At 40.7% G+C, this 21,960-nt stretch overlaps 1 protein-coding gene across 3 annotated transcripts in view; it reads left to right on the forward strand.

Annotated features, from left to right (window-relative positions):
* Positions 1–21,960, forward strand: part of slc38a12 (solute carrier family 38 member 12) — a 218,135-nt gene that overhangs the window by 136,947 nt on the left and 59,228 nt on the right. For all 3 annotated transcript variants that reach the window (XM_088000518.1, XM_088000519.1, XM_043714560.2), the window contains exon 9: positions 16,817–16,910. In XM_088000518.1, the coding sequence (XP_087856644.1) occupies positions 16,817–16,910 (94 nt within the window). The remainder of the gene's footprint in view (positions 1–16,816; positions 16,911–21,960) is intronic.

The following is a 21,960-nucleotide window of genomic DNA, read 5'->3' on the forward strand; positions in this document are numbered from 1 at the left end:
CACCGTCCATGCCCCAAAGGAGCCTTCCATATCCATCAACGTTTCACCTGCACATCCTCCAATGTCATTTAGTGTATCCGTCACTCCTGATGCGGTCTCCTCTACGTTGGGGAAACCAGACGCCCTCTAGCAGAGCGCTTTAGGGAACTTCTCCAGGACACCCGCACCAATCAACCCCACCGCCCCGTGGCCCAACATTTCAACTCCCCCTCCCGCTCTGCCGAGGACATGCAGGTCCTGGGCCGTCTCAACCACCACTCCCTCACCACCAGACGCCTGCAGGAAGAACGCCTCCTTCTGCCTCCGAACACTCCAATGCCAGGGCATCAATGTGGACTTCACCAGTTTCCTCATTTCCCCTCCCTCCACCTCACCCCAGTTCTAACCTTTCAGCTTAGCACCATCCTCGTGACGTATCCTATCTGCCAATCTTCCTTCCCACCTATCCACTCCACCCTCCTCTCTGACCTATCACCTTCATCCCCATCCACTCACTGTGCTCCTTGCTACTTTTCCCCCCAGTTGCACCCCCCCCTCCCATTTATCTCTCCACCCTGTTCCTGATGAAGGGCTTTTGCTCAAAACGTCAATTTTCCTGCTCCTCGGATGCTGCCTGACCGGCTGTGCTTTTCCAACACTGAAGTGGATATGGTGGTTCAGGCGTATGACATGCATGCCTTCATCCGTTGGTGCATAGGATATAAAAATTGATCAAGTCATGTTGCAACTGCGGATTTTTAATTATGCTATTTTGGAATATTGTGTGGTTCTGAGGATATAGAAACTGTTAACTAGGGTACTAGCTATGAGGAGCAATTAGACAAACTTGTTTTGTTTTCTCTTGAACCTCGAAGTATGAAGGGCAACCTGATAGTTTACAGAATTATGAGAGACATGGAGTCTTTTTCCCCAGTGTAGAAATGTCCATTACTTGGACATACCTTTCAGGTAAAAGGGAGTAAATTTAAAGGAGATGAGAGACGCAGTTTTTGTTGTGTGTGGCTTATGCCTCATCTGTGCTGTCAGAGATGGTGGAACATTTACGAGTCATCTGGGCAGAAATATGAATAGGCAGGGAATAGAGGAATACAGACAACATGGAGACTAAAGGTTTTTAGCTTAGAAAGGCATCAGTGTCATCATAGTCTTGGTGGCTCCAAGGGTCCATTCCTGTCCTGTACTGTTCTTTACATTTCTGGAAAGTTAATTGCTAAATATGAGCTATCAGTGACAATAACGTTTTATGAAACCACCTTGAAGTCAGCTTGCTCCTTTGTCTCAACAACCGTACACAAAATGTTCCTAATGACCATCATTAAAAAGCCACCAAAGTGACTTTTTAGAAATGTCATAAACAACTTGTCCAGTGATGAGGCAGTATTTCAGTTGGTACATGAATCTGTCAGTGCAGAAGACTAATTATGGTAATACATTTGTTCGATAATTTGTTTCACAGGCTATTACATAGGCTGTAACTCTGGAGCAGCATAAATTAATTATCTTGATGAGTCTTTGTAAGGTTCTTCAGTGTTGCAGCCTGGAAATGAAACCAAGTGCAGCTCACTGCCGTGGCAGTTGAGTTGAGACATAATTTACACTGTTTAATATTCCAGGTAGGTTACCTGCCTTCGACAACACTTTTGGGTTTTATTATACTTTAAACCAATAGCATTGCTGCAAATATGTAAAAATCATCATTACAAAACCAACTGATAAGTACATTGGAACTGTGGGAGAAGGATGCTTGCAATTCATTACTTCCATCTCTGTTCACGAAGGTCACATAGTAATGTTAATTTAAGAATAGTAAACATTGTAATGTCAAGATTGCTTTTCTTTCCTTTTAGAAGAAAAGTATTGCAAGCACGAATCAGTTTTCTCACCATGTATTGAGAGATAGTAATGGAATTTGCAATTGGGTTATTTCTACAATAAATTCCGATGATCAATAAGTTTCTGACTTAAGGAGATTTTCTGAGAGGAAGAAAAATGATTTGTATCTTCATATTTTATCTAGTTTTGTGGTATTTGAATCTATTTGGAAGAATATAACCATCCCATTGATATATAAATGGCGAGAGGAGTTGCTTAATCCATAAACATGTTTCGGTGCCCCGAAAGAGGTTTCAAACCACCAAATCTGTTATGCACACTCCTAATCAAAATTGCAAGTCGATATTTTACTGAGTAGGATGTAAATGTATGGGAGATGGTGCATTATATCTTAACTGGGCTTGCATGCTAGAAAAATGAGCTGCGTACTGTATATTCAGTGGCCTTTGTTTTGGAGGTTTGGTGGATTGTGTGCTGTGCATTCAACAGTAGCACACCATCACTTTACTGTCTGACACTTGTTTTACACAGCAAAATCTGCTGCTGGCCTGAACCAACTGTTCAGCAGGCGAGGTAATTAACACCCCAAAGTGTGAGAAAAGAGCCACTTTACACTTCACATGTGTCATACTCTCAGTCATGTTTTCACACTGAGCCTGTCAGTTTTCACTCCATTCAAGATATATGTCTATATGTTGAATATTTAGACTCATTAGACTAATTTGTTTTTTTTGTTTTGCTGTCCATGTGTAAGGTGCTATTGGCGAAGTGATTTCTTTCTTCAATCTGCAGTTCTGTTCTATCTCATGTTAATATCATCTGGTCATTTGAGCATTTTTTGGTTTCCAGTTAAGCATTGTTTTTTGTGGTTGCTGTCAATGGATTATTTTTCCAATACTGGTTGGTGCTTTTCTGTTTGTTTTTAAAGTTTCACTTGTAAAGCTGTTAAATGGTTGTGCTGACACTGTTTAAATTTTGGCATCAGTTGGACCTAAAGCAATGGATGTTTAGGAAACTGATGAAATACAAAATGTTTTAAAGTGGATTATTTTGTTGCAACAGGTTGATATCATTGGTGCATAATGTTTCTTGCTTGGCTACAGATGGAGTTCTCCATTCTTGCATTCTAAGTTTCTCTAGTCCTTAATGCTATCTATGTCTCTTGCTGCAGTTACTGTTTTAATATTTCTTTGTTAAACATTTTGTCTGCTTTACATGACTGTTCCCTGAAATGAGTGGGTAGTATTAAACTCCCTATACAAGTGAGCTGTAAGTGGCACTATTTTAAAATTACCATGCCCAGTGCCTTTGTTTTGACTTGCCTTGCTATGTTTTAAACTTGGGTATTTTGATTTAAGTAACTGCATACTCTGAGCATTGACCCAGTGAAGTAACATTGTAACAGTTTCACAGAACTAGGCTTGTTAGAAATTTTGATTTGTAGCTTTTTTGCCTGATGGTTTGCTTTGTGTCTAGAAGGAGCCTTTGATCTTTGTGTGATGATTTAACCAGATTTTCAAAGTTAAAAATCTCAATCTCCGAAAGCTAGTGTGCTTCCAATTAAACCTGTTGGACTATAACCTGGTGTTGAGATTTTTAACTTTGTACGCCCCAGTCCAACACCGGCATCTCCCAACTTTTTCAAATACACTTTTTCCAGAGTAGAGGAAAATGTACCCTTCGCCTCGGAAGGCTTGCTTTATACTGTGTCTGACAGCTGCTTGTTTTGCACTGTACACAGTCTATTGCTCTTCACTGAAGCTGAGAGTGTATAAATTCAGAAGGGGTGTAAAGTGGCAGCTGACGTGATCCTGTCTATTGCCCATTGTTTGGCTTAGGTTTAATTTGCTCCTTGATTTTTGTGTTCCTTGCCATGTGACCAATGTTTGCATGGGTAATTATGCAAGGATTATCTTTTAACAATGACATATCCTTTGCAAGTGTCAACATATTACAAACTGTCCGTAGTCTTCTGAAATCAGTTGGAATATGCAATGTGGCATTAAGTTAACATTCAGATAATGGAGTCAGCTAACAAAGTTAATGATGTCAATTTCAATTCTGATGGTCTGCTGTTGCTCACTGAGATTCTAAAATCTACTTTAAGAATCTTGTAGGTTAGAGCATCTGTAGAAAAATGTGTGCAGTTTTTAGCCCATGTATTCACTGTAGGTCTGTTCCCCTCTCATGCACTATGCGCTCAAACCCTGCTGTTCCACCAGTTGGCTCAGGCTGCAGCTAAATTGCAAAATGCACCTGTTTCTTAATAGCTAAATACCTTTGCTGTCTCCTTGTGTAGAAACCTTCAATCTGATACATGAGACAGTCAGCTTGGGCAGACACCTGTTTAAAACTAGTTTGATGCAGCAGCCATCAATCCAGGTCTCTGAGGGGCAAGACCCTATTCTTTTCGCCTTCGGTATTTTGCTGCACACACACACATGTTTATGACTAGTGATGCCTGCAAGATTGGGGGCAGGAAAGACTGATGTTGGCTGTGATACTCATTAAACCATTATGTTGTGCCAACTGAGCAGTTGCCTGACTACATCCGGCACGTTGTGTAATTAGGTTATATTTGCGGGAGTGGAGTCTAATCTGGGCATTTCAGAATCTGAATTTTGACTGAATGAACAGTCAAACTGTCCATAGTTTTCACCTTTTATCCCACACCAAACGATTGCACACCCAGCCCTGTTTTCACATTATGTAACTAAGGGTACTCGATAGGATAGATGTTGAATGAATGTTCCCGACTGTGGGAGAGATTAGAAGTAGGGGATACAGATAAGTGAGAAATCTCTTCTATGTTTAAAGTCAGGTGTGGATAAATATGTTGACATATCTTTAGGAGAAATATTCATGACATTAATGCATCTTGGCATATGACCCAAGGGTATAAAACTCCATCCTCTATCTTGCTCAAGAACCACTTGAAGCACTTTTGTTCTGCTGTAATATAACAATGTTACACCAGTCACTGTGCCTATGGATGCAATGTCTGTATATTAACTGTAATAAAGCTATCTGTTGGATTCTTTGAGGACAGTATCTACATCTAGTTTCTTTGCTTATGAGACATAACATAAGCATCACTACATCAGGTGAAATATCTTGTGGCAAAACTATCATCAGTGACTTGGTTACTTTTAAGGACCATCTTAGAAGGAATGTGGAGAAATTTAATGAGAAATTTCTGCATTTTGATCTGTATCTCCAAGTCAAAAGTCTGAACAGTGAAGCTATTGGTGTTGGAGACAGTCAAGAAGTTAAAATTGCTGAGTGCAAATATTTTGGAGGATTGTGGGGCTGGAGGAGATGCAAGACAAGGCCATGGAAATATTCCAAAGCAAAACGAACAGTTTTCAAATCAAGGCATTTGTTTGACCAGGTGCCAATCATGATCGATTGAGGAGATTTGTGAAAATAAAGGCATTGACTGGATATTGGATGCCCAAGTTTATAGATGATAGAATATGGAAGGTTAGTACTTGAATAGTGAAGCACAGAAGTAGCAAAAAGCTGTGGATGAGTGTTTCAACAATTGATGATCTGAGGCGGAAATGAAGTCAGGCCATGTTACTAAGGTGGAACGAGGCAGTCTGAATGACAAATGATATACAGTAGCAAGCTAATTGGAATCAGCTGAAAGTTGTGAAGAGACTGTTACTTTCCTGCAACTGTCAGAAACTGAGTTTCGCATAAGGATTGAACACAATGTCATCTTGGCAATATCTAAAGGAAGGGAATTTCTTTTCATCCTGAACTGGATTTGTATATTGGAATTAGTACGTGTACTCAAATCATGTAGAGAGAGCAGCAGGATTGAGAAAGATGATACTGAGATAAAACTAGTTATCGTCAACATAGGTTTTTCTGATTATATCTCCAAGGTGACTTGACAATGGATATTGAAAAGATGTTTTGTCATGTGGGGAGACTAGAACTAGGAAATGCTGTTAAACGGGAAGCCTCTTATTTTTGAAGACCAGAGGTAGTTACATTTTGAGCATCAGCGGTCAATGGAAAACTGTCCCCCAGTCAAAATTCAGATTCTGAAATGCCCAGATTAGACTCCCCTCCAGCAAATATAACCTAATTGCGCAACATGCCTGATGTGGTCGAGCACTTGCTCAGTTGGCACAAGATAATGGTTTAATGAGTATCACAGCCAACATGTGGGTGGTGTCATCAACTGTTTTTAAGGCTAAATGTGCAAAATATGTAGATCATTTGAACAGAAACATCAAAATATTAAAGTAAAAACTGCAGTCCCTTCACATAAGCATTGCTTAATGCAAGGAATCCATTTCCAACTTGGAATTGAATGGTATTCTCTTCAGCATTAGGTAGTTTCTAAAGTTTAGTAAATCAGTTTAGTAGACCACTTCAAATGTAGGAGGGTTGTAAATCTCCCCTGACTAGATGAGATGGAGCAATGGTGGTGCCTACCAAATTATTGCTTGGGGCAGAATTGTACCTCATCAGCCGTGGGAAGCATTGATATCCCTCATTGGGCATGGTTGCGGAGTACCAGTTTCATTGGCTGCATTTCCCAACACACAGGTTATTGCCTAGTGGCAGAATTTGAGGGTCATGCATGTATGACTCAGCATTTAACACCTCTGTCAGGGCTGGGAATCCAGAAAAGCGATGATGCAAGAGTCAGTAGCACCGAATAGACCTCCCTTGCCATCACAGTCACAAAAGAGCAAAAATTACAAGATGAGAAATTACCAAGGTCTGTCTAGTTCCTTCTCATGTTCTGAATGCCATTGGACCAAATGACAATGGAGTTGTTGACAAATTTAGTGATTTGTTAACAACGGAATTAGACCTGACACAAGGAAAATCCCAAGTGGTCAAGTATTGCAGTTAATGTCTGGTAGAAATTTATCTGCTTTATCACAATATTTTCAGAAATTTCAGATTTTGTACTCAAGTCAATCTTAATTGCTTCTACTATCTCCCAAGATAGTTCTGATTTTCCATTTGCTCACTGAAATACTGGAAATGTGAACATGGGACAAAAGTAGACCACTTGGTTCTTCAAACCTCTGCTATTCAAAGAATTATAGCTGTTTTGCTTGTAACCTGAACTGTACATCCCTGCATATCCACAATAACCTTTCATCCCCGAGATAATCAAGAATATATCTACTTGTGCCTTAAAAATAATTTGATAATTCATCTGCTGCCTTGCGAGAAAGGAATTCCAGAGACACTTAACTCTTAGAAAATGTTTTCTCATCTCTGTTTTAAATGGATGGCCCTTCTTTCTTTGAAACTGACTCCTCTTCCAGATTCTCCCAAATGAAGAAACATCCTTTAAACATTCAAGTGTTAAATTCCCTCAGGAGCTTTTATGTTCCAATTAAGTCACCTTTGACTCTCGCCCAGATGATATATGTCTTGCTCCAGAGGGCAATTCACTCATTCCAGATAGTAATCTCATTGTTCTGAAATTGCTTCTAAGGCATTTGAATCCTTCTGTAACTAAGTAACTTAGTGTACTCTATACTCCAGCTGTGGTCTCAGAAATACACTGTATAATTGAGGCATAAGTTCCCTATTCTTGCATTCAATGCCCTTTATTATAAACTGTAGCATTCTATTACCTTCTCTGATTACTTGCTGTATCTGCATGCTAATCTTGTGTAATTTCGTGAATTAGCACACCCAGATCTCTCTGCAACCTCTTAGCTTTCTTTTATTCTTTTTGCCAAAATGGAGAATTTCGCACTTGTCCATGTTGTACTCCATTTTATTCACTTAAGTTTATCCCTTTGTAGGATGCTTTTGTCCTCTTCATAACTCACTTTCCTATTAGGAGAAAGTGAGGTCTGCAGATGCTGGAGATCAGAGATGGAAATGTGTTGCTGGAAAAGCGCAGCAGGTCAGGCAGCATCTAGGGAACAGGAGAATCGACGTTTCGGGCATTAGCCCTTCTTCAGGAATGAGGAAAGTTGGTCCAGCAATACCTGCCCTCGACCTCTGCATAGCCAACTGCCGCCGCGATATTAACCGCCACCTGAACTCCCCCACCCCTCTCACCCACTCCAACCTCTCATCCTCGGAACGTGCAGCCCTCCACTCACTCCATTGCAACCCCAACCTCACTATCAAACCAGCAGACAAGGGAGGCGCGGTAGTAGTTTGGCGCACCGACCTCTACACCACTGAGGCCAAACGCCAGCTCGCAGATACCTCCTCCTACTGCCCCCTTGACCATGACCCCACCCCCCACCACCAAACCATCATCTCCAAGACCGTCCATAACCTCATCACCTCGGGGGATCTCCCATCCACCGCCTCCAACCTCATAGTCCCACAACCCCGCACCTCCCGCTTCTACCTCCTGCCCAAAATCCACAAACCTGACTGCCCCGGCCGACCCATTGTCTCCGCCTGCTCCTGCCCCAACGAACTCATCTCCGCATACCTTGACACCGTCCTGTCCCCCTTAGTCCAAGAACTCCCCACCTACGTTCGGGACACCACCCACGCCCTCCACCTGCTCCATGATTTTCGCTTCCCCGGTTCCCAACGCCTTATTTTCACCATGGACATCCAGTCCATGTACACCTCCATCCCCCATCACGAAGGACTCAAAGCCCTCCGCTTCTTTCTTTCCCGCCGTACCGACCAGTACCCTTCCACAGACACCCTCCTTCGACTGACTGAACTGGTCCTCACCCTGAACACCTTCTCTTTCCAATCCTCCCACTTCCTCCAAACGAAAGGAGTAGCCATGGGCACCCGCATGGGCCCCAGCTATGCCTGCCTCTTCGTAGGATATGTGGAACAGTCCATCTTCCGCAACTACACTGGCCCCACCCCCCACCTTTTCCTCCGCTACATCGATGACTGTATCGGCGCCGCCTCGTGCTCCCACGAGGAGGTTGAACCATTCATCCACTTCACCAACACCTTCCACCCCGACCTCAAATTCACCTGGACAGTCTCAGATTCCTCCCTCCCCTTCCTCGACCTTTCTATTTCTATCTCAGGCGACCGAATCAACACGGACATCTACTACAAACCAACCGACTCCCACAGCTACCTGGACTACACCTCCTCCCATCCTGCCCCCTGTAAAAACGCCATCCCATTCTCCCAATTCCTTCGACTCCGCCGCATCTGCTCCCAGGAGGACCAGTTCCAAAAACGCACATCCCAGATGGCCTCCTTCTTCAAGGACCGCAATTTCCCCCCCCGACGTGGTTGACGATGCCCTCCACCGCATCTCTTCCACTTCCCGATCCTCCGCCCTTGAACCCCGCCCCTCCAACCGCCACCAGGACAGAACCCCACTGGTCCTCACCTACCACCCCACTAACCTCCATGTACAGCGCATCATCCGCCGCCATTTCCGCCACCTCCAAACGGACCCCACCACCAAGGATATATTTCCCTCCCCTCCCCTATCAGCATTCCGCAAAGACCACTCCCTCCGTGACTCCCTCGTCAGATCCACACCCCCCCCACCAACCCAACCTCCACTCCCGGCACCTTCCCCTGCAACCGCAGGAGGTGCAAGACTTGCGCCCACACCTCCCCCCTCACCTCCCTCCAAGGCCCCAAAGGAAACTTCCATATCCGCCACAGATTCACCTGTACCTCCACACATATCATCTATTGCATCCTTTGCACCCGATGTGGCCTCCTCTATATTGGGGAGACTGGCCGCCTACTTGCGGAGCGTTTCAGGGAACACCTCTGGGACACCCGGACCAACCAACCCAACCACCCTGTAGCTCAACATTTCAATTCCCCCTCCCACTCCACCAAGGATATGCAGGTCTTTGGACTCCATCGTCAGACCACAGCGAAATGACGGTTGGAGGAAGAACGCCTCATCTTCCGGCTCGGAACCCTCCAACCACAAGGGATGAACTCGGATTTCACCAGTTTCCTCATTTCCCCTCCCCCCAGCCTGTCTCAGTCAAATCCATCAAATTCAGCACCACCTTCCTAACCTGCAATCTTCTTCCCGACCTCTCCGCCCCCACCCCAGTCTGACCTATCACCCTCACCTTGACCTCTTTCCACCTATCACATTTCCGACGCCCCTCCCCCAAGTTCCTCCTCCCTATCTTTTATCTTAGCCTGCTGGACCAACTTTCCTCATTCCTGAAGAAGGGCTAATGCCCGAAACGTCGATTCTCCTGTTCCCTAGATGCTGCCTGACCTGCTGCGCTTTTCCAGCAACACATTTCCATCACTTTCCTATTACCTTTGTGTTTTGAGTAAATTTAGCTGCTGCAGCTTTGATCCCTTTATCCAAATCCTTTATGTAAACTGTAAACAGTTGAGACCTCAGCACTGACCCCTGTGGCTCATCAGTTGTGGCATCATACCACTCTGAGAAACCGCCACTTATTTTTACTCTCTGCTTTCTTTAAGCAAGCCAATCTTGTATCTTGCCAATATATTACTCCCTATGAGTTTTTATTTTCACTAATAACCTTTTGTGGCACTTTATCAAATGCCTTGGGAAGTCTAAATATAATACATTCACTGTTTACCCTGTACAGTACAAATTATTTCTTCAAAGAACTCCAGTAAATTAGTTAAGCATGATTTTCATTTGAAGAAAAATCATGTTGGCCGTACCTGGTCACCTTGAACTTATCCAAAGGCTCTTTTGTAATGTCTTCAATAACAGCTAATATTTTCTCTGTGATCAATATTAAGCTAACTAGTCTGTGGTTTCCTGCTTTCTGCCACCCTCCCTTTTTGAATGAAGAGGTTATGTAACTCTTTTACAATCTAAAGGGACTTTCCCTAAACCTAATGCTGAATTTTAATTTTCTAAAACTCACATCTTCTCTTTGACTGTCACCTTCTTTTAGGATCCAATGATGAAATCCACCAGGACCGGGGGACTTGTCAACTTAGTTTCAAAAATTTACTCAGTGCTGGTGGTACGTCCCGCCTCTCTCTATAGTTCTTGGTTTCTTGAGGTGGGTGATGTCTCTATAAATAGAGAGATGGGACATAACACCAGTGCTTCACCAGAGACTCTGATGATGTTACCTAGTATGGTGATGAAACGTCTGAAAACAAACCTTCCAGCTCAGTGAGCTAACTTAAATACATATCATCAACCTGAGCTACAAAGCCTCTCAAAAATCACTTACTTTAACTTTTTTTTCCTGTTTTAAATGTTTGAATAAAATTTGCCAATCCGTTTAATAATTTTGGCTATTTTCTCGCACCTTAACTTTCCCCCTCATTAATTTTCTAATAATTCTTTTTTATCTTCTGAATCATTTCTGACCTGCCATGTATCTTTGCGCAATTGTCTTTTCATTTTGGGTTTGACTGTTTGAGTTTAGTTAACCACAAATGGCAGGTCTGTCCTTGAATTTTTCTTATTTGTTGGAAATGTATCCATTCTGCAGTTCTGGAATATTCTCTGGAATTGCTGTTGCATCTCCCTTGACCTTTCCCTTAACCTAAATTGCCAGTTAATTTTTACTCTGCTTTTGTGCCCTCTTTGTCCTTGTTCAAATTCAAAATTGTTGACGTGGATCCACTCTTCTCCCTTCCTTCAACTGTATACAAAAGTCCATCACTGTATGGTCACTGCTGCCTGGAGCACTGAGGTCAATAATTTAATCCAATTTCACTGGTCAAAACCAGGCTTGGTTTAACTTGCTGGTTGGTGCCATAACATTGTCTAAGAAATTGTTTTAAAACCTTCAATAAATCCTCATCTGCACTACTTTCTCCCATGCGATTTTTTTCCAGATTACATGTAAGTTAAAATTCCTCATGATAATTGATATACCCTTTTGTCAAGCTTCCACATCTTGTCCTTTCATGTGGTTACTGTTAGGGGACATGTGCATAGCTGTCACAAGTGACCTCTTGCCTTTTATCATTCCTCATTCCTATCCAGATTGCTTCTATGTCCAGGTTTTCTAAATTAAGGTCATCCCTCTTTATTATGCTAGTGTCATCTTTAATTAACAGAGCCACTCCTCCACCCTATCCTAGCTTCCTGTCATTCTTAAATGCTTCCTATTTAGGTCCCAATTAAGGTCATCCTGCAGCCGTGTTTCAGTCGTCTCTATTGGCACTAGATCAAACTTATCTCAATTTGTGCTATTGGTTTGTTTCATTTCAAATGTGACATCTATTCTAATAGTTCATCTCCATTCCAGAGTAGCTGTCCTGAACCCTGACACTGGGCTTTGAAGTTAACCCTCCAAGTGTAGGCTTTGTACTATTGGTTCTTCTACTTTGGACAGTGGTCTTCATTATCTGTACTCTTTAGAATCTTTGGATTGATAATTTTTTTAAAAAGTAGGGTTGAAGCTCTGATATTTGCAATGAAGTTTGAGCTGATCAGCATTGGCCAATGAATTTGCCAATGGTGGTAGCACTGTACAAGGAAGAATGGTAACTTTTGTCTTCGAGCAGATGTTAGCACCACCACTGTTAGGAATACCTTTCTAAGACCAGAGTAAAGTTGGATTAAGGGCCAAGTGGGTTAACCCTGATGATCTGGAATTAAAATGGGAAGTGCTGGAGAACCTCCAGATCTGGCAGCCTCTAGTACAAAGATAAACAGTAACACTTTGAGTCTAATAAGACTCCTCTTTAGAACAGATATTGGACTGAATGTTAGTTCTTCTCAGATGCTGCCAGATCGGAGTTTCTCCAGCACTTTTAAATTTCCAAAATCCACAGTAACTTTGTTTTTATCTTAATGATTGAGGTTTTGGAGAGCAAAGGAGCATCAAACAGCTGTGTGCTAAGTGTGGGAGTGATTATTACCACAGGGGATCCCTCCAGACCATACAGAAAGGATACCTCTTTCAGTGGTCTTCCCATGTGATTGTAGCCTTTCTTGACACAAGTAAAATGCCAAGAAGTCAGGGAGTAGCCACTGATGGGACACTTGATTGTCACCTTTGGTCTCCCAACAGGTGGCTGTTACATCAGTGAAGTGCCCACTACTGGTCATGTGACACGGCACTGTTACAATCCAATATATCTGACATATTTCTAGCCCTTTTGCATCTAAACCTATCACAAGTTGGTAAAATCCAGTCCACATACCACCTCTGAAACATTCCAGTAACAATATGCCCAGTTACATGATCATTCTTCTTACCTAATTGCTTTATTCGTCCCATCATTTTGGTCATTCTTCTGCCACCAGATGCTGAGGATTAATTCCTATTTGCGATCTCTAATAGGAAAGTTATACTAACAGCCTAATCTTAAAGTCATAGAGATGTACAGCACAGAAGCAGATCCTTTTGGCCCAACTCGTCCATGTCAACTAGATATCTTGGATAAATCTCGTCCCATTTGCCAGCATTTGGCCAATATTCCTCTGAAGCCTCATTTGTTAGATATTCTGACCGTTTTTCTGTCTTTCAAATAATACACACAGATTAGTGACATTTAAATTAGTGGTGTTTTGAACCTGTTGTCAATTTCCTTGAGGGGGAAAAGGCAAGGCACAAAATTAAAACTGTTAGAGGGCGATATCAAAGAGCAGCAATGCCAAGTGGGAGAGGTCCCTCTCCAGGACACTCTACCTTCCCCAGCCAAATACACATTTTACATGTTCTGCTTTAGAATAATTACATGCAACAATGTCATTGTTAGCCACATCCTCCTAATCAACACAGCTCATCCTATAAATTCACAATCAATGATGGGCAATTCTATGGACAGCCATAGTTACTCAAATATTCTCATAATGTAGAAACTTTTATTTTCTGTCTTTGGCATCTTATGCACCCCATTTAATCATGTTCTAACACCGACAGTTGTACTCATTTCTAGATAGTTGCCAGCTGCATCACATTAATTGCCAATGAACCAGATATGTACTTACCAATGAAAACTCTTGATAAACTGGAAAAGGTACAGAACAAAATTACAAGGATGCTGTCAGGACTTGAGCTTTTGAGTTAGCAGGAGCGGCTGAATAGGTTGGGACCCCACCCTAACTGAGGGGTGACCTGATAGAGTTACAAAATCATGAGGGGCATAGATAAGGTGAAATGCCAAGGTATTTGAAATGCCAGGGCTGGGTTGTCCACAATGAGAGGGCATAGATTTAAGGGGAAAGATTTATAAGGGACCTGAAGGGAAACATTTTCATGCAGAGGTTGGCTCGTATATGGAATGAGCTGCCGGAGGAAGTGGTAGAGGCAGGTACAACTACAATTAAAAGGCATCAGGATTGGTTTATGAATATTAAAGGTTTTGAGATATGTGGGCCAAATGCAGGCAGATGGGACTATTTAATTTGGGAAACCTGGTCAGCATGCATGTGTTGGACTGAATAGTATGTTTCCATGCTGTGTGACTCTAAAGACTTGTAATCAGTATAAGAGTATATGTATTGGTTTTCCATATCTCCATTGTTTAGCTTTCTGCTTTTGCCATTTACTTCTCAGTATTCCAACTTTTCCCCAGTTGTGAACTTTGGGTAACGCCTAACTTGACAGAATCTTTATTCTGTCTGGCTGAAAAAATGCACAACTGCCTGATCTGGATTTTTTTTATCGAATGGTTTGTCATAGGGCACCTTTTGCGAGGAAACGGCAATTTTTTTGTTTGTTCTTCCCTCCTTTCGAATGTACTGTACTGTTCACATGAACCCCAACTCCAAGACTGAATCCTCCCAAATAGTATATTGATTTTGATCAGACCAAACCACCTCAAATGTATTCAGAAGGTAATCTAGACCCATCTTTTTCTTATTTTAAAGGAAAGTGTAAGGTGTTACTTTCCAGATGTAATTCAACTGGTCAAAGTACCAGGTTTAAAGCAACATGCACTTTATTCATACACTATAGTTAAAATATAACAAAAGAAATTGAAATACCAATTTTTTAGAAAACTTGATAATTATTTTACTGCTAAACAGTAACTATTTCAATACAGTAACATTCTGTAAACCCATGCAGAGGCCAGCTGCAGTTTCACAAAGCAGTGGAGCCGTTTGAGTTTTCCTTGGCAAAACGCAAGTTTAGAAAAATAAATGATCTCACATGCAACTCCAGTAGCAGGAAAATAACCCCCAGCTTTTAATTGTAACCGAGAGAGGAGTAAAACAGCTTTCCTATCTTCAAGCAACTGGTGAAAACTAAAACTAAACATCCTCGTCCTGTCACAGTTTGACCCCACTATTCAGGCTGCTTCTTTTGTCCCAGTCTTTTATTTGGGAAAAAAACCCCACAAGATCTCGCAAAATGTTTACTTCAATGAATCGAAGTGGACAGCTTGGTGCCTCTGTTCGCATAAAATATGTCCTTTAAAGCCATTGTCTCCTATGTATCAACAGATTTCAGACACCGTGTGAAATCAGAGCAACTCCATGCAATGAAATCTGTTTCCTTCTTTGTTCACAAAGTATAGAAGTGAAAATTGAACTTAAAGCTACATGTGGTTCTGTCCACATTCGAACCCTAGTTTCTCAATAATAGTGCATAAGGAACCTTCATCACACTATCTTCTGCTTATGCCAATGGGACTAATTTTTCTCCAGTCTGCCCATACCCCTCATGATTTTGAATTCTTCTTTTATGTCTTTCAACCTTTTATGAAAGGAGAACAATATCTACATATTCATGTGGCTACCAATCCTTGTTTGCTCAAATCTTTACTGTCTTCACCACCTTCACAAAGTGTTCTACACAGAATTGGGCTCACTACCTTAGCTGAATGCAAATCAGTGTTTCATGAATGTTTCTTAAACTTCGTTGCAATGCCGCTTTACAAACCTCAGGATCCCATATGTTTTTAATTCTTTCTGGCACCTTCTGTGATTTGTGATTATCTACCTCCTGTTCCTCTAATGCATCCTATTAAATTTGTACCTTTTAGTTTGTGCCCTTTAATTTCTATTGCCTTTTTAAAATTCCTAACAAGGAATATTTTACATTTTTGTCATTCAATTTTATCTGCCAAATGTCACTCTTTTCATTAACCTTTTGTTCCCTCAAAATCTCTTACCAGTCACCTCTCTGTTGTTCAAATTTTGTGCCAAATCTTGAAATTGCATGACGCTGAAATCCAAGTCATTTAATATTTCTGAAGTAAAACAGTAGTCATAGGAGCAATCTCCAGTGAATTCATTGCATGCTTTTCTCCAGAATAAAATGTTTATTCGCCACCCTTGTTTTCCTTTTGTATCAATGCTACCTGCCCTCTTGGGTTTCAACTTTGCAAGCTAGTATGTTTTATGTGGCACTTTATCAATTGCATTCACATTTCTTCAATCATCTGTGCTATTTCACCAAAAGAATTGCCTGACTAATTTTGTCGAAGATGATCATTTCTAAAAATTGAGATAAAATTTACTGGGCTGGAATTGCATTCTTTTTGTGCAGTTCTCCAGCCCCCTTGCACCACTGATGAGGTTTAGAAGATTAGAGCTAGTGATTTTTATCTTCAGCCTTTTTTCCCCACATTGTACATTTCAGATTCTATCTGGTCGCTGCGACTTATCACCAGCCTTTCCATTACATCGCTATCAACTTTTAACAGCATCTTCATTTACACTGGCTCTGGTTGCATCTTCCCTTACAAAGTGACTTGCAAAATTCTCATTGCCTCAACTGTTCCCACCACCTCCAAATATCGATCCCATTTTGGTCTCTAATTGACCCTATCCGTTCCCTGATAACCCATTACTACGCCCATAGGTGACTTGGATTTCCTTTGTGAATTGCCCATCTCTAATGTGACCCTGCTTCTCTGATTTCTCTCCCTTTCCTCCTGAGCATCCTCTATTTAGCTTGCATCTTTGAATTGTCAACCTGCCATCTATGTCATCTACTCCTCATTTTCTTGGTTTGCCAACACTTCAACAATGCATGTTAAAACTGAATAATTTGTCATATCTTTGCAATTTCATGTCCACTTTGTCATAATGCCATACTGTACATTTCTGACCTAAATTGTGCTACTTTCTGGCTCAGTAATTTTTTTTTGTATTGAACAGACTGCATTTTCTCTGCTTCTCGGACCATTCACTTTCTTCAATGTTCAGAAGACGAAATACCTTCAAATTATCACTTCCCTGATGAGATGGATTGGTAAGAATTCTCTTTTAAAAGAGATTACATTTTTGAGTAATTTGCTTATGCAGTTGGAAGTGGGTGTTTAATGCAAGTAGGAAGGTGGGCGGTGACAAGGGGATTGTGTGAGGAAGAAGCTTGTGTATCACATGGGTCGGGTTGAGAAACGTTTGCATTTCATGTTATTGGGAACATGTTATGGGTAAAAACAATGACTGCAGATGCTGGAAACCAGATTCTGGATTAGTGGTGCTGGAAGAGCACAGCAGTTCAGGCAGCATTCAAGGAGCTTCGAAATCGACGTTTCGGGCAAAAGCTCTTCATCAGGAATAAAAGCAGTGAATCTGAAGTGTGGAGAGATAAGCTAGAGGAGGGTGGGGGTGGGGAAAAAGTAGCATGGAGTACATTGGGTGAATGGGGGAGGGGATGAAGGTGATGGGGTAGTCCTATGTAGCATACAGTTGGGGCTTGTACAAGAATCTGATGTCAGTTAGTGTGAGAAGTAGGGTGTACAAGTTTGGACTTTGAAGGAGAAGTAATTCTAACAAGTTAATTTTACTCATTGTTCACAAAAGCTGGAAGAATAATGCAGCATTTTGTGTTTCAGGGATATATATAAAACGGGTGTTTGAGAATCTGCTGATAGATTTCTTTAACAGATCCATTGGCTGATTGGTCATTTGAAAATAGAGCATCAAGATTCTCATGATTTGCAAGTGACTTGTTTTAAGAAATGGCTACTCTTATTTAGCATTTGAGATCAAATGGAATGTTTATCAGGCTATTTATTTTACACTGGCAATTACTATTTTCAGCCTATAATAATGGCATTTCTCTTCTAAATTATTTTAAAGTTATTTCTGTTACTCTTTAAGTCTACTTAGAATTTGAAAAATTTGAATATTTGCTCAATTCTAGTTACAGCATAAACAAGTAGAGTGAAATAATAATTTTATAGGCTCATAATGTTTTGATTTCTCTATCGTCTCTGTCACTCTCCTTGTCTGCCTCCTGCTCCTTATCCATTTTTATTTCCTTGTCTCCCAGCCTGAGTTTTCTTCTTTGCGTTTGCTTTAACACTTGCTTTTATGTTTTCTTAACCTGTCTCCCTCCCACCACCACCTCATAAATTGTTTATGTGAAACCTGCTTGATCAGAGAGTTAAGGGAATTATAGCAGGGATAGACACAGTACATTTTGGTGTGTCTGTAGTTTCCACTGTCTTTTACTGAGCTTGTCCCCCATGTGGTTTTGCATAAATGTTTCCTAAATAGTGTTTTTTTTAGTTGATAGTGGGGTTCCTTACAATTTGCATATTTTTTCCTTTATTGGAGTATAAACTGAATTGCAAGTTGGACTGTCACATTGCTGAAATACCAGTAGAGTTTTACAACTTTGAAAAATTGAAACGTTGCTCGTTTTTGGCTGAATAAGGCAATGTTGCTTCCCAAAGCAGTGAGGGAGTCCTTGACATAACCTGATGCCCAGAGCCTTTGAGTTGAGGTAAGACTGTCTAATTACAGTGCTTGGATTGCTTGAGCTACAGTTTACTATAGATCTCTAAATACAGGGCAGTTAGGGAGATCCAGAGCCTGTTAACTGACATCTTACCCCCTCCCCCCTCCCCCCCACCCGGCCTCCACTTATTTAGTGTGGGTGAAAAGACTGAGAAACCAATCTTGAAGGAATTGTAACAATTCCGTGATCCAGATCCAATTGGTCAACTTTGAAGTGAAAAATAACCGTCACTTCATGGAATTTTGTTCCTTGTTTATACTCTTCTCCAATGTGTCAAACTGTTTTTTGTTAATCTTAATTGTGAACGTGTGTATATTTGGCTTTAAAGGAGTATAGTTTAAGTTGCATAGCAGTAGATAAGGAATTCTTTTTTCTTCTCCCATTTGTTAAAATTATGTACTTTGGAATAAAATTATTTCCTGTTAATGATGAAACCCAGTGTGAATGGTTACACTGTCTGGCTATGTTGTGGAGGCAGGTTCAATTGAGGTATTCAAGAGGGCGTTGGGTGATTATTTGGATAGAAATTGTGTCAAGTATATGGGGAAAGGCTGGAGATTGGGACTACACAACAGAACCGGTGAAGGTACGATGGGCCAACTGACCAGCTGCGCTGATATTCTGGAGGTGGGTTAGTGGGGGTTGGGAAGGGAAGGAATGGTTGGGCGTGGTGAGCGGAGGGGAATTAGTTTAATATGCAGTTAGGAGTTAGAGGTTTTCAATCCCCTAAATTTACGTGGCTGATAATTCAGTGTTTAAATCAGTTGGAACCTTCTGAATGTTTTCAGAATGGTTCCAAAGCACAACTGTAGTCCACAATTCTCAACGACTATCTGACATCAGAATATCTGCACAAGTGTATCTGACTTTGCTGTTTAGGTGTGTGATATTCTTTCAATAACACATTGCTAAGACATATTGAAGAGACTTATAAGGAAATTAAATATTCTGATTGGAGGTGGCCAAGGTTATGTTATGAAATAAAGACAGGGAAATGAAATCAGTCTCTATCTGTATTTGCAACATGAAAAATTAAAACATTCAATGAGCTTCAATTGACCCCAATTGGACTTTGTCGATATCTAGTGTGAGACTTTGTGAATAATTGACATCAGACACTGGGTTTTTAACTTAAGCAAAAGATTTAACAAATTATCTATTAATACTGTAGCCTTAGCAGAGCAAAGTTAAATTACAAGGCCATCTAATGTCTATGATTTGAGAATGATCATCTTTGAGGAAGTGGGAATGGGGGAAGTGCTGGAATCAAAGACAAACCTAGTGAGTTTAGGATAAATAAAAAAAAAATTGTTGGCCAGTTTACTTGAGCAGACTCCAAAACTGGTAATATCACAGACACAAAGAATTGTATCTTGCTTTGTTTCTGTAGACCCTGATGCATGCAACTACCTTCCAGTAGTCATGATTTGGAGGTACCAGTTTTGGACTGGGGTGTACAAAGTTAAAAATCACAACACCAGTAGATATGAGGAATACTCAATACTTATGGCTGAGACTGTTTTATCTGAACTTTCGGTCGGTTGATATTGAGAGGATAACTGGGGAGCAGTAGTACCACAGCGCTGTAACTTTTGCAGCCACAATCCTTTTGACATAAACACAGCTCAAAAACCAATTATAACTTTGATTTCTCTTAGTTAGACTAGTTGCTTCTGTATGAGACCCCAGTTGACATTCAACGCCTGCATTTCTGGAACTTGAAACCTAGAGTATTTGTTGAACAAGAAATAAACTTGCAAATTTCCAGGCCTGGTTTTGTACACAAATGTTTTTTTGAAAAATGAGCTGCTGTCACAGTCCAAATGTCACCTACAACTCTGTTCGCAGCTCTAAACCAAAAGTGATTAAAAATAAAATAAAATAAGGTCTCAAAAATGACGACAACCAAACCTTCAGGGAGATAGAATTCATTATCTCTACAATGGGAAACAAATTATTGAAGACTTTGCAAATGGTTGAAAATCTCCTTTGATTTGTAAATTGGTTCAGCCCTATTTTTAATACTTCCTTGCAACAATATTCATCCATTAGTTATAGTTTCTAGTTTTCACCTTTCTCTAGGTGGTGGTTGCTTCCATTCTAACATGGGAAGTTAGAAGCAGTACAAGAACAGATATATTCTACGATCTTTCTTCTATTGGGATCTGAAGGTTTACATTATAATTTCAACAAATTCACTACCAATTTGTCATGCTGTTTTTACTTTGAGGGCAAGTGATGATGTGTTTCAACAAAACATGACTTAGTCCATAGTCCATATGCCTGCCTTGGGCATGCCATTATAAAAGAGAACATAAAACTGTGAATTCGTGTAGTGCAGGTTTACCAAGAAAGGAAAATTTAGTTAGGATGGACTTGAAATTCTACAATAGCAAAGAGCAGCCAAGGGGAATTTTAAGTTAGGGTAGAGGAAAGGCTATTTCATTCAGCAATTAGTGAAATCTGAATAAATAGGCCAACTTAATATGGTCTAAAGGAAGGAGATGTTAAGAGAACTTATTTTATGCAGTCATATTGAAATATGCTTTATAAATGGTTTGAAGCAGAAAACAAGTGTCTTTTAAAGAAAATGTGGATAATCCTTTTAAAATGGAATACAGGTCTATGATGGGTTACATTTGGATCTCTGGCACAGATGGGATTAGTTGAATGGCTGTCTATGTAATCTGCTTTGGCAATCAATTTATTTTATGAAAAGAAATGAATGGTTAGGCATTAAAAAAAAGTTGTTCAACCTGTCATCTCTATGCTCTCAGCCTGCATTTTGATTAATCTTCTTCTCCCTGTGCTCTACCATTGTCCTGAAAATCCTTTTCTTCACGTGCTGGTTGAATCCCAGGTTTCTAAAAGCAACTGGATATACCTTCATTGTACTGCTAGACGATGCATTCAAAATCGCCAGTTAGATTGAAACATTTTGCTCCTGCCACCATTTTTGTTACATCTGCTAATCTTTCTGTCCTTTGGTTCTCTAGCATTTACTCCATGTAGGAGCAGCTTCTGTATCCACTCTGTCTAGACTCATGATTTGGAGCATCGATCTTAATCTTCCCAAAAGGGAACATCAAGCTTTTCCAATTTTCTAATAAAATTGAAGTTCCTCACCCTGAAACCATTGTTGTAAATCTTTATTTGTATTTTCAGTTCGTTGCATCCTTCTTAGCCACTGAAGTGCGGTAACCCATGATGAATCTATAATCCCATTATGAAAATTTTCAAATACTAATTTAGAATCTTTATTGAGCAGTGACCAAGTATTTGTTGAAAGCTGAAGTACAATCAAAGAATTTTATGTTATTGCTATGGGTCCCAGCTTCAGCCAAATTTGCTCTGTCGCCCCATGGTGACAGGAAATTTCTGAATTTCAATTTAAATTACTTGAGTTGAGATGATTTGTCTCCTGAATAGGTTAACAGTTGAAGTGCTATAGGGAACAAGATGGGTCCACTGGAATGATTTGGTTCAATAGAGTTAATGCTGACATGAACTTTTTTGGGCCAAATATCTTTTTCTGTTTTGTACTGTTGGG

Source organism: Chiloscyllium plagiosum, unplaced genomic scaffold, assembly GCF_037043375.1.
Source record: "Chiloscyllium plagiosum isolate Xiang-an unplaced genomic scaffold, Cpla_swu_hap1 HiC_scaffold_25, whole genome shotgun sequence".
Taxonomy (NCBI): Eukaryota; Metazoa; Chordata; class Chondrichthyes; order Orectolobiformes; family Hemiscylliidae; genus Chiloscyllium; species Chiloscyllium plagiosum.